We start from the raw sequence: 24,003 nt of genomic DNA on the forward strand, positions 1-24,003 counted from the left end.
ACCTTAAAAAACCAAATACAGCTAGCACATTTAGCCCTGCGCTGTAAATATTCTGGATATCATTCTGTTATTTCAGTGTAGATTAAGGTCTATGTTAAAGGGTAGGTAAGTCAGACTCCTGCTGTTAGTTTAATGTGAGCCATACAATACAACTCAGCTGATACCTTCAGGGCAGAGGCTAATTCAAAGGGGATATCTTTTATGTGGGTCTTACATGTACAAATAATTCTATAAATATTTACTACGAGTAACTCGGGTTACTTATGACTGGAAGATGTAATTTTCTTCATTTTTTAAACAACATGTTATGCAGCAGAAGTATGCTGCTATGCCTACAGAAGCGTGTATGGAACATACGCTACATTTGAAAGCAAATTGAGCCATTTAGGGATTTATGACTAGCATAATTACAGTTTTAATATTTAGCATGCCTATCAGTGTTGCACACAACTTAAAGTTTAATCATTGACAACTACGAAACTACTCCCCAACAGAGCTTGTGAAACAGAAAATAATTTGGAGACTCAGAGATTGAAAGGACCCAGTCCTGTAAAGTGACTTTCTCAGCAGTCAAGTGCCCAAGGACTTATTAGGATTCATAAATGTAAAGCTTATTAAAAGGACTGGTAACGCAAGCATGGAAGTGTGCAGCGTGCTGGCACTGCCGGACTCAGAGACACCCAGAAACGGTCCCGTGGTCACAGCTGGGGCGTGCTCGCACCGCAGACAGCTACCGGCCCTCTGTGGCCCTGCCCAACGCAATTTCTCTGCTTGAATTTTCACTGTTTGTCTTTCCTCACAGAACTGAGTCCTAGAAGGATGATTTATGCTTATTAAGCTCTCTGGACAGGAAAAGGCCAGGCATTTGCATTCAGAACCTCCTTCTTCCCTTTGCCTAGATTAGCTCTGGGGAGTTTAAGCCTGGCAAGCAGCACAGCCCTGCTGCATCAGTGCTTCCTCACCGGAGCTCGGTAAGGAAAACCAGGGGGGGACACAGTCATGCTGGTTCGTTGTACCAAACAGACCTCAGCCTGCAACACAGAAGCAGACAACTTGTGAAGGAGAGTCACTAGCTACTAACGCTTCGATAAGAAAGGACTAGATAGTTTTCCAGCCGCGCTAGAGGAAAAAAGACCACGTATACTTACTGCTGTTAAGACAGATGAGGATTCTGGTTTTGAAACATTGTGGCTGTTGAAAAATATTGATTCTCTGTCTGGAATTAAAAGCAGGTTGTAAATAACTTCATACCGGATTTTAATTGCCAAAGGATTAGGGCGAGGAACAGCAGATGGCACTGCAGCCCTGTGAATCTAGTCTTGATCCCTCCCAGGCAGCCCCCCACCACCCTCCCACCCCCCCAGCCTCTCCTGCCTGCTGGCATTTAGCTGCCTGCACAGGCAGGGACCCACGGCCACGCCACCCACGGCTTTCAGACCTCGGATAAACAGAACTGCATGGGGTGAAGAGAAACCGGTTTCCTTTCCTTCACCAGAGCCAATTCACAAAGTTCAGTAAGATAAAGAAGTTAATTTCTCCTGATTTGCTATACTCAAAGTGACAGTTCCAATGGGAAGGCGTGTGATAGAAGGGAGAAGCTGCGTTCACTGCAGGCAGTAAATCGATAGCACCCAGGGTACACGGAGATCCCTGTGAACCTGGGGAAGGCATTGTCACCACGGAGGAAACCAGTAAGTTTCATGGTCAGGACCTGCCCTCCTGGAGGCACCACAGAAATGCACGAGACACCCTGAGGTGACAGAAGCCACTAACATACCGCAGTGAAAGCCACGGGGACAACTGCACCAGCACCTCCCGCCCTGCACTGCCTGCGCTAGAGGTTTTACTGGCAGGGAGAAATCCACCACGAGTCTCCCCTTGGGATTCCCACCACGGCAGACTGATGGCATCACGCAGATAACCCACATGGCAGCACCCGGACCAAAGTCTCAGCACGCAGGTGGCACCAGCAATAGAGTATTTCTGCTATGCTGGTGTCTCTGGGTGGATGGTTAAGATCAGACACAGGGCCACATACAATAAAGATGAGGGAGCTGTGAAAAGCAAACCCAAATCCACTCTGCAGTCTGACACCACCATATGCTCTTCTTGCCTTTCCTCCCATTTAGGTGGGTCCTATACTGTCAGTCAGCTCCTGGAGTGTCACAGAGCCATCAGATCTGCCTAGTCAGGTGCCTGTAGCACAGCCCCCTTAAACTCTCCCCATGAGGCTAAGAAAGCCCTCCACTTACCCTAATCTGCCCGTAAAACTTATTTTTATGTGATCTTCCAGACAACTTTCAAGTCTTACACAAACAGATGAGACATCAGCAAAGGCATTTTTAGAAAGATGTCTTAAAACATTCCCTTCCAGCAAAAGTGCAGACCAACTGTCCTAATAGTTTATACGCACACAGATTCTGGCCTATTACATTTAGTCTATGTCCTGATCAAATTAAATACAGGCATACATACCTACAGACAAGGACTGTTATGGGGATCCTACTATACGTATACTAAGAAAATACATACCTGTGTGCAAAATACAGTGGTGAGCTAACAGGGACAGCAGAAACCACTAAGAAAAGTGACAAGAAATTGGCACTTGTTCATTCATCTCCTTTGGTTTGATACCTTCTCCCCTCCCACCCCCACCTCCTGGATTTCTCCAGTTGCAGTCAGATCACGCTCCCATCCATTCACTGATAATTCATTTTTGCTTCTGATGGGCCACAGAATGCAGTTTTCTGGAAAGTGGCCTTTTTTTCCATAAAGGAAATGTAAGTCATCTTTAATGAAAACCCTTCAAGTGCTGCTTTCTAGTGACATATAGGAAGATCACCGTCCTCACTGACAAATCCGTTCCTCCTTCTCCCCAGCACAGCTGGTATCTACAAACCAAAGGACACTTCCCAGCAAGGTTTACAACACTGGGCCTCACATGAACAGAGAAGCTTGGTTAGGGGAGTGTACAAGTGATCTTTAATTTAAACACACATACATAATCAAGGTAGAAACAGGGAGAGGAAGTTCTGAAATGATGGAATCCAGGAAATTCTCTCCAAAGCACATTTATAAACAAACTCCGGAACAAATGACACATGAACTTACAGTGAAATGAGAGAATTTCCCTCCCTCTCCCCCCTTTCCACATGACATAAAACACTGTTTCTAACAGGTAACACTCAGGTTACCATTGCATAAATATTTACTATATGAATGTCATTCGTATGTATTCCAGAGCAGATGAGTTATCTCCCTTCCTATTGAAATAATACAGAAGAGGAAACATGGTATGTGAAAACCAGCTGCCTTCACTTCAGCAGCCTTTTCAAAGATATTTTTCTTTTGAGCTGTTTGCTGCCAAGGCTCCAAGAACTGACATTTCCTTTTAAATCAGCATAACGTACCTGAGATTCCCGCAGAGAAGTTCTTTAAAGATGGTCTTTTCACCACTGTGTAGGATTCTCCGACCACAAAGACTTTATACAGCACGGCATTGTGATTGATGAAGCTCTGAATGACACAAGGGGGGCGAACGGCTTTCAGGCCCTCCTGGTTGAAGATGATCGCCATCTGGAAACATGCACACACAGTTGTGCACAAGCCTTTCAATAATTTCATGCTTACCCACCACCTGACTCACAGTGAGGGGGAACATCTACTCGTGGATATATATTGATCACACGTGAATTCCTTCTCAGCAGCTAGTCCTATTTCATAATGTTTCATTTCACTGACATGCAGCTCCCCAAACACTACTGGCAGTGCAGCTTTCATTTTCCATCAACATGTTCTTCTCAGCTCTTTGCATTTTCACTTGATGCTTTTAATTGGGAAGCTACTGCAACTGCAGGTACAACAAAAGGGTAAAACATTCGACCAACACGGATGATAAAAGTTTTTATTAAATGCAAGTGTGTATCGTGAAAACAACAAAAGGAAGAGCTCTGTGTACTAACTATACAAGTTCTTCCCCAGAGCTCTATTTCCTGTGGTTTGGTTCAGTCCAGTTGCAATGGCCTAAGCACCACAGTTTCACCCACATCAGAGAACTCTTTTCAGACACTAGTAATTCTTACTGCTAGCAAATGCTGGCCTAATGATTTTCTTGGCTTAGTTTCACCCCATTATTCCAAATGGATAATTCTCTTGACAAGACTGGAACAAATATGCCGAAAAGGCAGGCATTTATAGGGCCTGAATGGTGAACAACAGCTGCCTCAAACAGCATGAAAGCAATGCTGGTAGGTGCACAGAAGTACTCTGACAAACTAGGATAGGTACCTTCAGCACATTACACTGCTCTTTCCATTGATCCCTCCATGACCACGCTTATATGCATATGTAATCACCATAACTGCAGTGCCCCATCTTGCAGGTTTATTGTTGGCACATGGATGCTACCATGGCTCCTACACAGAACCAGCAGCAAGCACCATTCTGGCACAGGTGATAAAATTACTTCATACCAGTGTGACCCTTCACAGCAGTGAGGATAAACTTAGGTTTGTTATCCATCCTCAAAGCCCTGAAAAAGCTGTGCTCTAGTTATCTGAATATTGACCTTTCTTTGTTACTCCAGTGATGCTGGGCCTTCTTATCCACAGTGGCGGTAGGGCATGTTGGTAGCCAGGTGAATACCAGAAAGCGCTGTTCAAGGCCAGAGAAGAACCTGACATACGTTTTATCCTCTTTTCCTCTGGACAAAACTCCCTCCCACAGGTAAGGATGCTTTGGTTAGGGCACCTTCCCCTCTGAAGACAACAGCTAAGCATCCAAATCTTGAGCCTCCTGCCTACCTCAGCCAGTGCAGGTTCCACAACACTTACCAGAAAAGTTCCTAAGTCCTGAAACACAAATTTATTCTTATGCCTGTTAATATCTTCTCACTGACCTGCTTGGGCCTACTGTTTTACTCAGGACATAAGACAGTCCAGAGAGGCCAAGAGAATTTCTCTGGGTCCCACAGTGACTCCACAGCGATACAGAGTAAAATTGGAGCTCCCTGCCTCAGCGTGGTGCAGATGAGTTATACTGCTTGTTTGCTCCTGCCATATGCTTCCTGTCAAGTTTTCATGCTTTCTGAGATCAGCTGTATCTTGGTGAAGTCAGGGTCACTGGAAGGATTTTACAAAGAAACTTTACCACTTTGTACTCTCATATATCATATATGAACAGCTGCTCATTTGATGGATATGCTGTACTTTCAGACTGAATTTTTTGCTGACACCTTAGTTTGTTTCTGTTTTAAAAATAGTAAATATAATAGGTTTTGTTGTTCAAAAACATAGCCATGGTAAATGATGGAGTGATTACATATTTGTAGCTAAAAGTCCAGAGCACATTTCTGTCCTTATTCCTTCTTATCTAGTAGACCACATTAGATCACATAATTGCACAATGACTCAGTAGATTAACATTTTCTGAGTTCAAATCAACGCGTGCATTCAATATCTACTTGCAGCTGATATTTTTACTCTGTCTCTATTATACCAGGTGCCATCTATCTGGCAGCACAGAGTGAATTTTTGAGTGGTAACAACCTGTGCAAGAAAACCTACTCTAACCAGCAGAATCGTCCATCAAGATGATTCGCAGCAACAACCTCATACCCAATTTGTCTCTCACTGGTGGCAGGAAAAACTCCTCTCTTCCTCCTGTGCAGACTGTTGCCATTTTAGTATCTACATCATCATATCGGCAAGAACTGTGCTGTTCCTATAGTGTTCTCTTCAAATATTAGTTAATTAATCCCCACAAACAAATATAAGATGAGCAGGTACTTGTCCTGTTTTAGAAATGTGGAAGCCCAGAGAGTTTATCTTTTTGTCACAGAATTGACCTAGGCTATTGAAAACGATGTGAAACGTCTCTTCTGCAAAGCTCTGTGCTGACAGCCCCACGGACTCACACAACCCATGTAACTCCCATGCTGCTGCGTTATGCTGGTTCAGTGCGATGCCTCATGGTTTTTAGCATCCATGAATACAGCTCCAAGAATTCCCTTGCAGGGTGCACTTGCTCTTTGTCATCTAGCACAGACCTGCTGCGTCTGGCAGTAACACGGGAAAAATACTTTATATCATAATTTCCAAACAGCATACCTCATTATAAATGCAGAGCTATTTTAAAGGCAAAACGAAACATTTGGCAAAAAAAATTTTTACTGACAATGTCCTTAAGGAATTCAGTCTCAAAAAACACAGTGATTCTCTGCTTTTTCATTCCTGCCTGCTCAACACTTAGAAGAAGACTCATTTTGGACACATTTCTTCAGGTTATGAGTCTCAGTGCTGACAGACGGGAAGGACAACCTTCAGTGTCATCTCTGTTTAAGTCTAAAAAACAGTGCCAGCTAACAAGTGGGGTTCAAGTGCTGAGCTGGCCAATACAACTTGCAGTGCAGAGGCCATGTAGAACTGTGGGACACCACAAGACTAACTAACAGCACCTCAGCTTAATTACCTCATGTTTTCACTGCAAAATGCTGGGTCTGCCAGCCTTGGCTGGCACCAAACCCAAACTCCAGCATTTTGCACCTTCAGCTGTCCCTGTCAGCCAGTACTTGAACTTTCCGAATAGTCATCTTATGAGGAAAACCAGGTTTCTAGTCAGGCTGTGTTCTAGTTCCAGTGTCAGCTCTGCAGTGGGAATATCTTTACAGAAAATGAAGCGATTTATCAAAAGCCAAAGAAGGAGTCATTAATAAAACAGGCAACGCTTTCTTGATTCCAAACCTATGGTCTACTTTTTAGACAGACTGTACTGTAAGCAGAGTATTTATTCTACACTTCCCTTGCCATTATTGACCATAAAATAGGAATTACAAGACAGTTCCTCTCTGATCATAAATACAGTTTTGGATCACTTCTGAGAACTCAGCAACTCCCAAAGTGACTACTACTACTATGTGAAGTACCATGCAAGACTTCAGGCTTTTTTCCAGGGGTCCTCCTAGGCTCTAGTCATAAGTTCCTGTGATAAAGCGCATCCTACAACTGTATATTAGTCTAATTTCTGCTCAGAAAATGGAATTCAGGCAAGAGGCTGATGTATGTCTGCATTGTATGAAAGAAGAGCAAAGAAAGATTCACCAGGGAAACGAAGTCCAAGCCTGACTGGACAAGCATTAGAAGGTTCATGCATTTTAGGTTGCAATTGCAGAGGAACTCTTGATAGAAGAATCATCAGGGAAGCTGGAGTTTTAAATTCATTAACAATCCAGTCCCCAAGTGTCCTCAGGGATAACAGCAAAAATTTATAGTGGCTGCTCCGGCAAACTAACAGGACTGTCGGTCTGCTTGTAAAATGATTCAAGCTAAGACCTGCATGAAAAAATCTCACTGCATTTTTAAAATAAAGTGCTGCTCACTCAAGATTTCAGCCATAGCCATTCTGTTTGTCTAGATTTACATTTTACTTCAGGGCTTTCAGCTCTCAGAGATGCTGCAGCAACATACTGCGTGTTTTAGGAGCAGCTGGGAAACCTGGACCGACGACGATGCTGCTAACAAAGGAAGCCAGGCAGCAGCAGAGCCAGCAGCAAGGGCTGAATTCTCAAAACTGAGCTGCGGTAAGCAGGAAGGAAGGAAGCACAAATGGAAAAGAACTAAAACAGGACTCAACTTGCCTAAATTTAGGGGAAGTTAGGCTCATAGGGAATGCACTCCTTCCCGGAATACACAACCATTTTAACCTCATCTGCCTTACGAGAAGGAGGGAGGGCAGACAGTTCTACCAGCCCTGTTCTCCCCACAGCTCCAAGCATGTTATTACAACTGAGCATGCCTGGAAACCGTCTCTATTTGCTATCCCATTCCCCTCAAGGAGAGGAACCAGCTGCTTCATCTTCAGCACAAAACCATTTCTCACCTGTACCACACACATGTTGGAAGAGAAACTTGTTAGGGTGGAAACATGACTTAGTGTGACCTTCCACCAAAGAAGGGGCTAAAGGAGACTCCTTGCAGACTGAGCTGACTGGCGACTACAAACTGATAGAAAGCAAAAACATGATACAAGCTAGGAAGAACTTCCATATCAAGAGGTTAAAGTCATATTTAACTTAATTTTGGATAAATCTGAATGGTGTAACTAAAGACGAGGCAGAGACAGGAGTTGGGAAGTCACTGGGGCACAGCCCTCATTCCCCCTACTACAGGAGCAGAAAGGACCTGCCAAACCACCATGAAGGGGGGACTGGGAGCAGGGGGATAACACTGCAAAAGTTTTTTAACTCACCTCATGAGAGTTGGTTCCATGGGCCACTCTGGTTTTACAAACTGGGTAGATAAAAAAAGAAAAATCAATGCACCACTGAAACAGGACACACAAAACCCTTATAAATCCATTCCCACCCACACGTGCAAAGACTGGAGTTCACCAGACCAAGGCACTGACTGTACCAGATACCAGGGACAGTCTCTGCTTGAACAGTGTCCTCAACCACTGCAAAGCTTGGCTAGCTCTAAGCCCTGCTCTCTCAACTCCTCCCTGTACCCCATGTGCAAGCAGAGGTCATTATTAGGACTGGACAGAGGTGCAAAGCATCAGCTAAGAAGTTAGTACCAGTACTGGTATTGCCATCCTGCCCACTCAGAGGGCATCTTCACAAGTATGTGATTTTGCCTGAGGCTGGAGCTACTTTACAGGTACAGCAAAACACCACCATCCTGAAAATAAGGGAACTGGGACACAGTGGAAAGCAACTTCTTTTTCTGCCTCCCTGGGAAGAATAGGAAACTGAATGGGCTGAACCAAACTCAGATACAACGTATTTCTCACAAGCAACCATAGAGAAGGTCAAAAAATGTAGAAGGAGCCCACCAGTTCTTTCTTCATATTTCTTATCTGCTCTGGACTTCCTGGTTCTCACCTCCATTTTAAAATCAGTATGAGGAAAGAAACCACAGGTTCCTGCTATTATGAAACAAGAAAAGACCTGAAGAGCTTGGGACCCACACGATGACTAGACCTGATGTTATTTATATGTCAAGCAGAGGAGATGAAAACTTGCAAGTAGTGAGGGGGGTGTATAGGACAAGACTTCTCTGGGGGCTGTTGAAAGAGTTAAATTGCTAGGCAAGAGGACAGGCAGCTATGAAAGGCAGATGACCTGCACTAGAGTCCAAAATCAGTTGGTAACTTGAAATTTTGGAAATATGATGTCTCACAGACACATGCTCTGAAGAGCAGCAGTGTTTTTAAGAAATAAAAAAAAAAAAAAAAAAAGAGACGAGGAGACAGAAAAAGCACTCCCAGAATACCATGATATATTAATTTCCAGTGTTGTTTTTTAATTTCATCATCATTTAGAGGGCTTGATTCAGGCTTTCTGAATAGATGGGCTATGCTGCTGACTACTGAGCACTACCCAGCCTGTATCAAGAGGACAATGTGCATGGGTGAGGAAGGGGAGATCAAAGCCATTCAGTGGGCTTTAAATTACTGCTTCACAATCTAGTTTTGGGACACTTGCCTCATTTGGGAAAGCGATGGCAGGGAGGGCAAAACATGATTTTTCCACACGACTTTACTTCTGAACCTTACAAATGAGGCAAACACCAAGGGAACAAACACAAAATAACCAGTTCTCCTCACTTTATACTTCAAGAAATCAAATAAAGCAAGGGTTTAAAGCACAAACCCCACAATGAAACTTGCTACAAAGCACAAACAGAGTTCATAGCAGCTGTTTGAGGCTGTGGGCCCTTGAAGCCTACTATCTATAGTAATTTTTACACTCCTCCATCTACCCTCTGAGATTATATTGGTAGCCTGGACCAGGGAAAAGGAGGGATGGGTGAAAAAAGGGGGCAGTCAGCAAGGCGGTGATTTTCTCAAGAAAAATAATGAACACAGCTAACAGGAGAAACTTCTTGCACAAGTTCAGGGCAAGAGGCTAACTTTGTTAGAACTATTAGTATTTCCCAGGAACGCAGGTTTACTCTAGCGAGGTGTTTAAAGTAAGGAACAGCAATAAAAGGCAAAGTAAAAGCTGATAGAGAGGGGGTTTGTTCCACATTCCAAGCAGATTGCTTCAGAGCATTTGTTTCAGGAAGTTTTTAACATCCAACACTTTGGCAAATAAAGCCACACTTCTACAATGTTGGCTTCATCTTGGGGGGTGCATGTGCAATATTCAGTACCTACTAGAAGCACCAAGGAAAAGCCCATGTACATACTGAATGGGAATGCCAGTCCATTCTTCTCTATAAGCTGCAAGGTATCTTCTCCACAGGCACTTGTCAGCTCCATAAAGGGTGGTGAACAGATCCTCTCATCTGCAAGACGAAAAAAAAGACTCAAATGGAGATGAGGGGTTTAGCTTCCCAGCTGCATCATTACCAGCTCTCTCCATACTGACTGCTTCTTGATAGTCAGCTTTACTTTAACAGTTGATATTAAAGCACCAGAAAGAGTATCAGCCAGGCCTGAATTTGAGTTTCTGGAAACATTTCAGAAGATGAAAGGCTCAATTTTCAGATAATCTAAATGGAAATATAAAGCCCATATTTTCACAGTTAGGCAGCAAAAACGATCACCCGCTTAGGACTATGTAGCTGCACAAGACTTACCCAGTGAGGTGAAAAAGCAATTGGGATCTTAGCTCTTAACATTACGCCTTCAAGCATAACATAATATTCTAAAGCATCTTACAAAAACTGGTCAGCAAGTGTGGCTGGAGTAGGCAGTCTCACAAAACCATCATTACTGGAGGGCCCCTCAAGTGGCAGGTTCCAGTGTGGATTTACTTCAGCCAAGGTGCCAGCCGGGCAATACATCCCAGTGTCCGTTGGGACCTCTCTGCCACGAAAGCAGTATTCCTTGGGTCTGGCAAAGCCAGGCAGAGACACTGAGACACCTTGGCAAGACTGCTCAGTGGGCTTTGGTTAAAGAGAGAAAACACAGGAGCCACAGCAAAATTTAACAGAGCAGGTCTACTCCAAAGTGTTTCTGCTGATGTTGTGCTTGTTCATATGGGGTTGTGGGTAGGCTGGAGTCAAAACCCAGCCCTTTTAGTGACTCAGTAGGTTGAACTGCTCTAGGATTGATGTCCTGTTCACTGTAGGGGAACTTTGATTACCCTAGGAATGCAGCAGGAAAGGAGGAAAGCACTATAGGACTCAAAGTACTTGAGCATAGATCTCCACTGTTCAAGAGGGCTAGGTTGCAATTTCAACTGCAAAGAGAACCTTGGCTTCAGCCATGGCTCTGGGACGGGTCATCAGGCCCAAAGACTTTCAGACAAAAGCTGTGTGCACGTTGACAAAGTCAAAGCAAGAACATCACCCACGTAAGAGCAACTATCCAACTTAACTCCTCAGTGAGCTCAGTCTTAAAAGTACTGCCTCCATGGAGTTTTAGCTGTGGCCAGGTTAACTCTGGAGTCACAAATGAGTTAGAACTTCAGTTAGCTGCGCAGTACTGAACTGCAATTCACAAGGGGTCTGCCAAAACTCACTTCTAAGACTTATTTCAGGAGAAACAGCATGACACATTTTTCCAAGAAGCAACTGGAGACCAGCACAAATGATGGGAGCAACTGCATCCGGCAAACTCAAGTCACAGGTTCATATCAACCAGCAACTTGTCTTGAAAACAAGCAAAACACGACTGTCATTACCATCCATATCTATCCCAGTTTGCACAGAGAATACAAACAGGGGGAGGATATGCTGTGCAGATGGTGCAGAAACTGAAAAGTACATATAAACTAAAACCCCAACAAAACTATGTACTGGGAGAGCCATGCATCCAGCAAACACTTTATAAGCATTGTTTAGATTAAAGCTTTTCACTTCATTGTAAGTATACGTTTATGCATGTTCCCTCACATAGAAGAGAAAAATGAATACTGAAAATAACAAAGAGGTAAAATTCTCTATATTTTGGAACACGTATCTTAATACATGCTTCAACACTCTCAGAATATCTGAAAACTCCAGCCATTAGCAATACCGTTGCTACAAGAAGTTTTCTGCAAAAAGAAAAGACTATTTTCATACATCCTAAAAGGAGCAGAAAGATTGATGCTTTGAGGTCAACCTCTACAAAGCTAAACAAAACATCCCAGGCTTCAAAGCTTTCAGTTCGCTGCTATGAAAACAGAAAGCGGCATCCAAAAGTGACAGGTACTGTAATATTTACAAGCCTTTGCCAGAGCAAAAGTTCCTTAGTTGGATGAATGTAAGGAATCAGATTTAGTTTACAGATACTTGGGAACAACTTTGGCTTGGCAGCTCTCCCACCCATATGCTTAAGGCTCACAAGTAACTTTGCCTTCAGAGTGCAGATGCTGAGGGACGTATGGTTCTATTTCACTTCCCTCTGTTTCTCTCCCAAGCAAACAGGAACGTGAGACAGGGAGCTCCTGATGATTACATGGCACTTGCATGGGGAGATGAAGGAAGGGGCAAACAATAATTTCTTTGACTTTGTCCTCAGAAAAGGCCACCTGGATCAACAAAAAGCAGCAGAGAAGACTCTTAGCATCTCAAAGTGCTCCTGCTGACTTTGCACTGCACTGGCATTTTCTGCACCAAGAAGGCAATTCTAGCCCACTGGAGTCTCTAAGACAGGCCATTAATTCACAGCCAGACCTGAGGACAAACCCTCACTCAATACAAGGTTTCAGAATGGCCAGAAAGCTGCCACTCTTGAGTTGAACTGCACAGACTGCAATTCTGAAGGTAGCTGGAGGTTTAAAAAGTCCTCCAGCTGCCACTGATGATTCTCTCCTCTTTCCCAGGGTGGCAAACACATGCTGAAGCTTTCTCTCACCACCAAGTTCCTGCTATCAGAGTGACAGCAGCCTCAGCACACCTTCTCTGCACCAAGGTCCAGGACAGACCTAATTCGATAGTTGAGGGTCAATCTCAATACTGTTTTACAACAGCATGGAACTACACCATACAATCCACAAAGTGCAAATGAACACCCAGTGGTACATCAACCCCCTCCTCCCGCTGAGGGAAGCTGCTGTAGCAGGATCTTACTGGGCTGCAGGCAGGCGCTGGCCCCTTAGCCATTGTCACTGCTTCTTCACAAACCAGCAGTGACCAGTCACCATGGGAAATCATTGCCCAAGGTCAACAATAAATATACAAACAAATAAACATAACAGTCTAGAGGTGAGAATGGGTGACATGAGTCTGGCCCTACCACTGAGCCTTCGTATTGACACTATAGCCTAGCCCTCCAGTCTAAAACCAAGCAATATTCTCATTTACACCAGAGAGCCCTAATGTAGATGAAGACTTCTACGAAAGCAGCCTGAGAACTATTAAAGTATGAGGCCACAGCCACAGCATGACCCCACAGAGATGCGTTAGCTGTGCACCACTAGCAGAAGTGACTCTGTATGTGTGTCAGGACACAGAGCTGACACAATCCAGAACTCTTGCAAGGAGCTGACACCGTCACTCTTCTACCCTGGGTACTCAGCTCCGACCTAGGCCTTGGGATGCCACTGACTAGGAAGACACTTCTAAAACAGCAAGTTTGGAAAAGACTCTGCCTCATCTTCCATCCTTGGCTATGTACAACTGCCCTTCGTTCCCAAGAGATTGTTACAAATGCAATTTCTGTGACTTCCATTTTGGATCTGAAACTAAAACTCAGGCACTTCCTCCCTCCCTTTGGGTAATACACTGAATCACATGATAAACAGATGATCGTAATTATTAACCCTATCTTCATGTAGCCTCTACTGAACCAAAGATATCGGCAGAAAAAATCTCCGTAAATCAAATCAAGTGTGATATAGGGCACACTCAGAAAGTGCTATTTCTTTCTTCTTCTATGCGCCTGGTAGCCTCTCGGGGACCTGCCTTTGAAATATGGCCAGGACTCCAGGTGAATCATGTCAGGTCCAGAACTGCCAACTTAACAGCAACAAAGAAAGACTCTTCAGATCAGGAGAGGGTTCAGCTCTCACTTCAGGCAAATACCAAATGTATCTGTAGCATTTTTGTTGTTAGAAACAACACATCGTAATTAAATTTAAAAGTCAAAATGTTGTCACTGTGTTCCTCCCCCGTCTTTGTCCTCATTTTTATTGTATGCCTTGGCACAAACTTTGTGGTGTCTGCTTTCTATATTTTCCTTAAATTATCCTCCCTCCAAGATTCTCTGATCTCATAGGGAGCTCCCTCTCTCCTCTTCTTTTACTTTCTGCACGTTTTCTCACCCCCATCCCCATTTCTTCTCTATGCCAGTCTTTTTTTTTTTTTTTTCAACTGTCTTTTCTGCTCTCCCACTGCTATCTACACTTTATCCCTCCATTACCTCAGAATGGAGATCCCAGCTGGGATCAGGTTCATTGTAAACGCAGGGGGAGCATTTGCACTGGGAGCTGTGAAGGCAGCAGGGCAGCGGGCACTAACAGGTTGGAGGTGACACAGCAATCCTCCACGCAGCGTCGGGGCAGTCAGCTCTGGCACGTCACGGTCTGGGGCGAGCTTTGTCAGAGAACTGCTCCATTCCCATGGAACAACAACAATATTATGAAGGCGGAAAACAAGACTGAACAAGGCCAGTTGACAGGATGAGTGACACAGCTAAACAACAAGAGAGAGGTGAAAGAGTACTCAAACCATCGTGTTGGTGCCAAGGAGGGGGATTATTCTGGATGAAGTTCAACATCAGTGACAGGAGCAATAGGATGTGAAGATGGGGGAAGATGCAGACTAAATACTGGCTGGAGAAAAACGTTTTCTGGCAGTGAGAACTGGTGGACATCTTTATGCTTGGGACTTGCTTTAGTAAGAGATGTTGAGCAGTGCTCCTTCAGCCAGGGCCCGTGCACCACCAGTGGCCTGCAGACAGACTGACAAACAGTCACAGGATACCCAAACCCCCAAAATGAAGAAGCACAAGAAACCCAACACTGAACACAGACTCCCACTCAGCAGGCAGGCAAAATAGATAGAGGAAATATAAGAGTAATACATGGCTGTTCCCAGTTGAATCGAATCTTACATGGTAGTAAATGGAAACCACAGTGACAGGGCTGTACAAGACAGCCCCTGGATGGTTTTTGATGAGATGGTCCTTGCACTATAAGAGGTTGAGAAGTACTGACACAGAGGACAGCTGTGGATCACTGTGGGGAAAACATAAACCATAAAAACCATAAAATAATTTCCTCTTCAAATTTAATTGGTCCTTCCGATTTTGGAGAGGTAAGGCAACAAATAATAAATTGCAGATCTAATGCTCTGCATTCACAGATCAACAAACTGCATTTCCTTGCCTTCAGAAAAGGACTTTAAAAAAGGGAGTTCATGGTCATCTGCGAGGACAGCTGAAAGCCTGTGGCTAGAAAAAGAAAATAACACGAGGAGGCCACTACCTATTAAACTTCAGATTTACAGTCTCAACATGTCTCTCTAACTTGTAATTCACCATCCTTCACTAGCTAATGGAAGGATTAAGAAGCAGAGCAGACAGGCTGAAGAACCAGTATTTATTCCCAGCACCATCCACCTCTTGCCATGAGACCATGACCCAGTCACCAAGCACGTCCTACTGCTGAGTTTCCATTTGCTAAGTGGGGAGAAGGCTTCACCCCTTGGTGAGGGGGGACTTTATATAGAGTTGGTTTAAGGAGTTTCAGGAAAAAGACTTTTGGATGCTACTGGGGTTATTATTACAACAGCAGAACAAGCTACCTGTTTGAAGCTTCTGTCTGATCATCAGCCACCAAAATCCTGAGAGTGTTACTGGATAAACATAAAACAAAAGGTATTTACTCAAGAATAGCCTATCTTCTGACCAAGCTTAGTACGGTCTCACTGGTAATATCATCTTTTCTGTTTACACACAGAAGGTAACAGGAGCACCAAATGAGGGGCATGCTGAGAAGGGAAAGGTAAAAGAAGTCGGTACGGTGAATTTCTGAAACAGGTGGAGTGAGGATGCAGTATGTCAATAGGAGAACAAGAGGAGGCCTGGAGTCCCCTGGGTGTGCAACAGATTTGGCCCAAAGCACATGAGCGTGTGATCCCCTAATTCTGCTTAGCAATTACAAGTGGAGCATAACTTGTGCCTGAGTTGCTCTCTGTGGCTGGAAAGGCTGCCAGGATTACTTCTGAAGAAACAGGATGCACGACCTCCGTATCGTGCAACGCTCTACGCAGAAAAATGGCAATGCTCCTCCTGAAAAGTGCTGGTGTCTGCTGTAAATACCCTTAAGATAAGGAGAAAAACATCCGTGTCAAAATCAGGACTGGCTCAAGTCAGTCATCATCCAACGTCCATGAAGCAAATGTTAAGCCTTAAGCTATCTGAAAGATTTACAGCAGACCATATTAAACTCTAAACTTCCTACTTGGTTGAGAAAAGCCACTCTTTAATAGAATAGTTGGCTCTGTGATTTGAAAACGCTTAAGCGTCTTTAAGAATAAATATATTTTCAGTAAACTGTGCTTCACTGTAGATTCCACCAGCTTGCACTGCTGCAGTCTGCTCCTGAGGGGATAGAGAGGATGCATAGCCAGGGCAGTGTCTTTTTCTCCTAATACAATAAGGGGAGGAAATCCGAACTTCCAGCTCACCCCTGCCTCCTAAGTTCATTTTCAACCAAAAAAAACAACTAACCACACAGAGAAGCTGTCAAGTTCTTTTTTTAGCATGCAGCTGAACCTTATCTTGAAGGTATCTTAATTTAAATCACTGGAGTTTTTTTGCCCTTCAATTAGGTTTATTTTAGCACTTCTGAGCTGTATTAAAAATACTCTCAAGTTGTTTTCCCTTCTTCTCAGAGGTGTGTGCATAAGAAATATTGGCATTACAAGATTTATTTCAAATGTGTGTTGATCTTTACTTATTACTGAAAAATCAACCCATATCTGAATACCTGTGTGTTTGCATCTTACTCTTAAGTCTGGGGTGGGGGGGAAATTTCAGCTCTCATGATAAAGCAGCTGTATTTGGGGAGCATTTGGCAGCACATTCCAAAGACACAAGAGGGCAGAGCAGAGTCAGCTTTGAGGGCACGACTTTAACCTCAGCCTAGCTTGACATACAAGGAATTGTACACTGACTATCTATGTTAAATGGAACATCTGCAGAGCAACAGTCTTTATTTCTAATAAAGTAATGATTTTGAAGCATCTGGGCAGTGAGTGACAAAATCTCACAATGGAATATAAATAAGAAACTATTAAAAAAATTTCCAATAACTTGCCCTTTCCTTCCAATTAGGGAGTGCTAACTACGGTTTTTGAACATGATGAATTCAGCTTAGATTGAAGAAAAATTATAAAAAAGAAGAAATAGAGGCAAAAGCCAAAGTAAAGCCAACCCCAGCTGAACTCTTCTTCAGAGGCAACCATTTCACAGAGCTATGGTCTGTACAGGTTCCTCCTCTACCTTTCACATCTAGACCTTCGTCTTACGCTCACTTTCCTCAGTGAGCAGGATGCTCCTTTCTGGTTCCCAAGAAAGGAATTCACCTCATCTCAAGTGTTCAGGCCTGTTCTGGTATTGACTGGGACAGAGTTAATTTTCTTCCTAGTAGCTGGTGCAGTGCTGTGTTTTGGATTTAGTATGAGAATCATGTTGATGACACACTCATGTTTTAGTTGTTGCTAAGTAGCACTTATCCTAAGTCAAGGACTTTTCAGTTTCCCATGCTCTGCCAGCGAGGAGGCACACAAGAAGCTGGGAGGGAGCATGGCCAGGACAGCTGACCCGAACTAGCCAAAGGGATATTCCATACCATAGAATGTCACGCTCAGTATATAAACCAGAGGAAGTTGGCTGAGAGGGGCTAATTGCTGCTCAGGGACTCTCTGGGCATTGGTCAGCAGGTGGTGAGCAACTGCATTGTGCAACACTTGTCTTCCTTGGGTTTTTTTTCTCTTTTTGTTTTCTTCCTTTTCATTACTGATTATTATTATAATATTTTATTTTATTTCAATTATTAAACTGTTCTTATGTCAGCCCACAAGTTTCACTTTTTTTTTTTTCGTTTCTCCTCCCCATCCCACCAGGGAAGGGGAGGAAAGGATTGAGAGAGCGGCTGTGTGGTGCTCAGTTGCCAGCTGGGGTTAAATCACAACAGGCTGAAAGAGGCAGGTTTTGCAAACAAGCATTCAGCTCACTTGTGGGGTTGGAGCCTCACAGGTACCTGGCAGTAGAGGAGTACAGCTACAGACACACCTTCAGTTACAATAGACCTGTTGTGAAACACGTTCACTGACATGGACTGATAAAGCAAATTCATGGAAACGTAAGAAGAGGTGAAAGATTATCTCATTCAGGAAACAAAGCAAAGGCTGAGAGATGTGTGTTCATCATCAAACAGCCTCATCTTTCAGCAGGTGAGAGCAGGTAGCCAACACCTTGCAAATGCAAGGGACAGGAAGCTTTGCAGTCAAATTTAAAAATACAAGCTCAACTCCTCCCACTCCTCCCCCAGTTATTACAACACAGGACTTTAGGAGTTTGAAAAATGCAGCATTTTGGCTATGTTTATACACTTACCACACACAAAAACTAAAGCCTATTTCCTGCAGGTCGACAGGATTACCCAAGAGACTGGACTATCTACCAACTTCAATTCATCCTCCTCCACTGCTTTTCAGGTTTCTCAGTAGCATCACATGCAAAGGCTCTTAAGGAGGCACTCTGGCATACCTTACCACAGAAAAAGGAGGCAAACGGACCAACTTTCCAGGAGAAGGAAATAAACCTTCTGCTGCTTCTTAGACTCTGCGTAAAGAAGGTTGGGCAAAACTCTCTGACAAATAATAACGAAGGGTGGAGAAAATCTGCTAGAATGGCTTTTGTTGAAACGGTAACATTTATTCCTTAGAGCACTGATGCTGTACCAAAACTTGGGGAATCAACGCTGGAGTACTTCCAATGTTACAGGAAGAATGAAAGCCATTTTCTTCATGAAGGAAAAAACTGAAAGGGATTGTCTGGCAAGCTCAAAGAAGACTTCATCTGCATTTTTACCCCAACAGTGTTCTACTCAAAACCCTGGCATTGAAAGTATTAATATCTGTGAAACCCCAAAGGCATTTCCAGAAGACAGACAATGCAAGATCTGCTCTATGCGTCTGCTCCGTATTAAAATGCAAACGTCAAGTTCAGTGTGAATACCTGAACTCTGATTACAGCCAACTCAATTGTCTCTAAGCAGTAATTTGTATCTCCTGTTTCATATGTTTACCCATACATGTTAGATACACGAATGATAGTTAGAATAGTCATCCTGAAGCAACAGAAGTCTCTGATTTTAGCACTCTTACCAACACGGACTACCCTAGCACACAGGACGATAAACGAGTCTCAGATCCGAGAGGCAGTGTCCAAATATGACTCCTTCCTCTGAAACACAAAAGGTATCTAATGGTCCAAATGCAGCTTATTTCATGTTTCCTCTCCCAAATAACGAGCTAAGAAACCACTTAGACTAGCACAAAACAATTTCCAAGCTAAATTCCCATCTGCAAACTACATACCTCCAGGACAGGAGCCAGTGCATCCCCCTGGCCTAAATGGTGGATGAGAGCAAGACAGTGCTCTGCACTTCCCTATAGAAACACACACAGCCTGAAAATGGCCAGGGAGCACCAGAGTTGGTGCAAATATATTGTTAAACACTATGTGTTGGAGCTTGAAGGAAAGCTGTGAGCACTGGGGCCCTCGTGCTTGAACAAATAATGTAAAGCCTAAGGTTCCTCATAACCAACTGATGCACATGAGAAACTCACAGCAAAGCACCAGTTTGCTCCGTGCAGTGGGATGCTAATCACAGCCAGGAATCTAAGGTGAGCCTTGAAGGTCCAATGCTGAACTCCTTACTGATTTTATTTGCATGTAACTCTACTGACTTGAGTTACGTTCTCTCGGTTGAAGAATCAGTCTCTCTGTGTCTTACAGAGAGTACACTGTTTAATAAAAAACACCGGTGAGTATTTTTATGGCAGTGGCAGGATGACAGACATGTCACAGACAGCTTTTTCTTGTCCATGACAGAGTTAATTTGCAGACATCAGAGTACTCAGAAGAGTAGAGTCCACTGAAGCCCTTTATAGCTCTAATCTAAGAGGGTTGATGGTCCTTAACCAGATCAGTTTAATGAGCTTGTGGAAGCTAAATCCTGGGAGAGACTACACAACACACCTCCCATGCTTTCAGTAAATACCACTTCCAATCCATATGTGCTGGGTCAGAGGCAAAGCAGCAGCCCACAAGGAATGCAAAACAGTGGCAAAGCTCCCTCCGAGGTAATAGAGGCATCTCAGGGACATGCTGGAAGATTTCCTGACAGAATCAGCGGATGCTCAGATCAAGCCTCCACAGTAGAGCGGGACTCCTGCAGCAGCCGTGCCCCAGCTCGAGCCAGGGAGGAGCAGGGCTTTCGGCCCCTGTTCTAGGGCATGCCACCAACAACAGGGGAAACATGAATAACTTACCCGCCTTTTGTTACTTTACCACCAGACATGTACGAGAACACACAGTGAAGTGCAGATTTACATAAAACACAGGAAGATCTTGTGGTAACGCTGAACAACAGGAGAGGGATATCGCTGCTGCTGCTGCACTGCTGAGCAGGGCTGACAGCAAGGGCTGGGGCTGAGCGTGGCCAGGCAGCCACGCTGTGTGTCCACCTCTGTGCTGTGAGGTCAAAAGGATCTTCCAGACACTTGGTGACCACTGGTTTCATTTGAGTTTCATTATGTACAAACAGCTTCCCAGAACACAACTCGGCAACAGCCACGCATTTCCTACTGTGTCATGGATGAAACAGAGGAACGCAGCATTTCAATAACAACAGTGGAAAGAACTGTTTAGTCTGAAACAAATATACGTTTAAACAAGAATAGAGAAAGCTAAGCAGAGACTTAAATATCAACTCAACAACATACGCAAATGATCATCAGTCCCAAGTTTACATGTAACATGTGGGATGCAAGAAGGTAAGGCCCTGCCCTAACAGTGTCTTTGCCCAGGTTAGTAAACTTGTCGAACACAGGGGGACTTTTACCTTCTACATTGCTCATCGTTCAGAGCTTGCATTTTGTGGTGTGGAAGGAACAACATCAAATTAACAGTTGTTGTTTTTTTTTTTTTTTTTTTTTTTTATTAAGAAACATTTTGGATTTTCAAATGAAGACCTTAAAGCAGACCTGTAGACAATTCTGAAACACTTAGGAAAAATGTAACTGTGAAACACTGGTTCTGGCCTTGCAGGATTCTGCTCTGCACTTCTTTGTGATGGCTTAACTGGAGTATGGTGCACCAACCAAGGCTGCTGCACACTACAGGGACTGGTGTGATTTGATGATTTTTCCACACTGGGGCGGATAGGGTCCACTCCGAAATCAACAAGAAGAAATAATTTCTGAGACAAACAAGCTACATAGATTTTAAACACCAGAAAGGAAAAAAAGCAAAGACCAATGTGGGAAACTTTTGTCAGTGTACGTTTTTCTATTATAATTATGTTATTACAACTACTGCAAAGGAATGCACACACACCACTTTGTTTACATTGGATAAGTTTCTTCTGTTAAAAAGTCTTCAGACAGCCCTGCACACTTTTTTTTTTTTTTTTCCCCTAAACAACTATAAAACACTCTGGGTAGATACTGCAGGGAACAGCATTCCCACACTGGATCTCAGATAACCAAATCAGTGTGCAACACCTGTGAGAAGCTAGTGGGAGGCAAGCACCAGCAGTCCTTACCTGCTACCCCAAAGCTGTGTTGTTTTAGGGAGCTGACACTATTTCCACACTGCTGATGCGCTGCAAGGAGGAAATCCTGTGCAGCAGGATTTGGGCTGGCACCATGAAGGAAAGGCGGTAGCTGCTGAATTGCGAGGGGCATGTGTCCAAGCTTGGCATTTCTGTGGGTGTCATCTGCTAAGATGGCAGCCCTCTAGCAGTACCCAGAACAAAGTGGTTTCTATTTCTATTTTCTCTTGCACTTGTGGGGCCGGGTCTTTGGCACTATCTTTGGTGCAATCGATGCCTGAGTCCCTGATTTGATGCTAGGCATGTCAAGCAGCTAGCAACAGCCAGAAGCCTCTTATTCCCTGAAAACCTCAGCGTTCCGAAGCAGCAAGTCTAGCATTTCATCTCCTCCAATAACACTCGGGCAGGAGGGAAATGACACTAAAAAAGCAGCGGGTGGAAGGACAACTCCACTAGAGAGGAGTCCCTGAATCACATTCTCCGCTTTGGTAAATATTATCTCCCAAATAAAACTTACTAGTATAAGTTTACTTGTTTAAAAGGAAGTGCAAATGTTATCCCAGTCCATCTGACCATAGGTATGTCTCCGGTTTCATTTTGGACTCTCCAGCACAGGCTGGCTGCTGCTTATTGACTCTTTTGCTGGTAACAACTCATTAGCCCTTGATTACACCTCCTGGTCTTTCCTAACTGATTGGTACGGACTCGCACAGTGAAGGGAATCTTTCTTCTGTGCATTTCTTTGTACTGGCCTCTGTGAGTAGTTCCCATCTGCTGACATAAAGAAAAAATGTACTGAGGTACACTTCCCCCCCTCCCCCCCCATTAGTTTACTTACTTAAGACTTGATACAACAGTTATCTCTGTGATGCCTAAAAAAACAATTAGTAAGGATTTCAGGTGCATGGGAGGTGCTTTCCCTATTTCTACACATAATGGCCACTTCTTCATTACCTCTTCTTTATCCCCTCCCTTTTATGAATGCAGCAAAACGTTCACTGTCTAGGACCTCTCATCCTGGGGGTGCTTTAGTTTAAGGACTGCCCTCAGGTCTTCTCGCACACTGCTGTCTGTCCTTTCTGCCCACCCCAGAGTCCTACTGTTGTGGTTTGAGCCTGGTCAGCAGCTAAACGCCACACAGCTGCTCACCCACCCTCCCCTCACTTGGGAACGGGGAGGGAATCGGAGGGGCAAAGGGAGACTCACGGGTTGAGATAAAAACAGTTTAATAACAGTAACAGAATAATACACCGACAGCAGTATCAGCAGGTAATGTACAATACAGCTGCTCACCACCCGCCTGCTCCCGGCCGGCCATCCCCAACACACAGGCCCCACAGCCACACTCCCGGAAGTGAGAGCCCCTCCCAGCCCTCTCCTGTCTTTATATGGTGAGCACAATGTCACATGACATGGGATATCAGCCAATCGGGGCCCAGCCCTCCACCTGTGCTCCCCCCACCCCCGCACACAGGTGAGGGCACTGGGCCCTGGGGAGCCCCTGGGGTCTCTGTGCTGCAGCACTCCTCCCGCTACTAAAACCAACAGGAACTCTATTCCAGCCCCAACCAGGACACCTACCTGCTCTTTTAACTGATGACTCAGCCCTGTCACCATTCCTGACCTTCCCCTTCCCGCCTACGCTGCCATTTTGTCAAAAGCTTTCTCAAGGATAAACCCCTCCTGTGACATTTCCAAAACCAGGTCCTTCCTCAATCCTCCCCTCTGACAAAACCCAAGCTTATACAATCACTTTTCCCCTTTCCCTGGGGAGGCTGCATCCTTTTTACATCTCTTCTTGTTAATCTATCTAACAAATCGAAAGTCATAAAGAAATGCCTTGCATTTACTAGTCTTCTCAATGAGTATATATGAAAAAGCCAAGTAATACCTCAAGAGGAAGAAGCCTTAAACATCGCGAAGGAATTGAAGAAAGCTGAGCTGCAGCACTGCTGCAGATTGGATCATTAAGACAGTGGGCACCGAGTGGGAGCAGGGAGCTGCATGGGAAACCCACTGAACTCCTGGTCAGCTGTCCACAACTCCCCAGACATACAACACAAGAAATAGTCCTAGAAGTCCAGACTACATCATATCCACCCCTTAGCTACGCAACGCAGAGCAGGCCGGCAGCCCTATGAGTTTGTAATGAAATAATAAGGGTTTCCCCTTTCACCTCAGTTACTGACAAGACATATGACAGTGACTGAGGTGGACCCTGGGGAAGATGCCTTGAGCCACGCACACACACCCATTTAGAAAACACCACCATATTTTGCAGC

At 44.2% G+C, this 24,003-nt stretch overlaps 1 protein-coding gene across 2 annotated transcripts in view; it reads right to left on the reverse strand.

The window, feature by feature from the left end:
* Nucleotides 1-24,003, reverse strand: part of ITPK1 (inositol-tetrakisphosphate 1-kinase) — a 153,472-nt gene that overhangs the window by 12,724 nt on the left and 116,745 nt on the right. For both annotated transcript variants that reach the window (XM_042790570.1, XM_042790571.1), the window contains exons 5-8: nucleotides 10,188-10,286; nucleotides 8,245-8,285; nucleotides 3,411-3,576; nucleotides 1,149-1,216 (exon numbers count right to left, since the gene is read on the reverse strand). In XM_042790570.1, coding sequence (XP_042646504.1) covers nucleotides 1,149-1,216; nucleotides 3,411-3,576; nucleotides 8,245-8,285; nucleotides 10,188-10,286 — 374 coding nt within the window. The remainder of the gene's footprint in view (nucleotides 1-1,148; nucleotides 1,217-3,410; nucleotides 3,577-8,244; nucleotides 8,286-10,187; nucleotides 10,287-24,003) is intronic.

The sequence above is a fragment of the Tyto alba genome, unplaced genomic scaffold (assembly GCF_018691265.1).
Source record: "Tyto alba isolate M040663 unplaced genomic scaffold, T.alba_DEE_v4.0 Super-Scaffold_18, whole genome shotgun sequence".
NCBI classification, from domain to species: domain Eukaryota; kingdom Metazoa; phylum Chordata; class Aves; order Strigiformes; family Tytonidae; genus Tyto; species Tyto alba.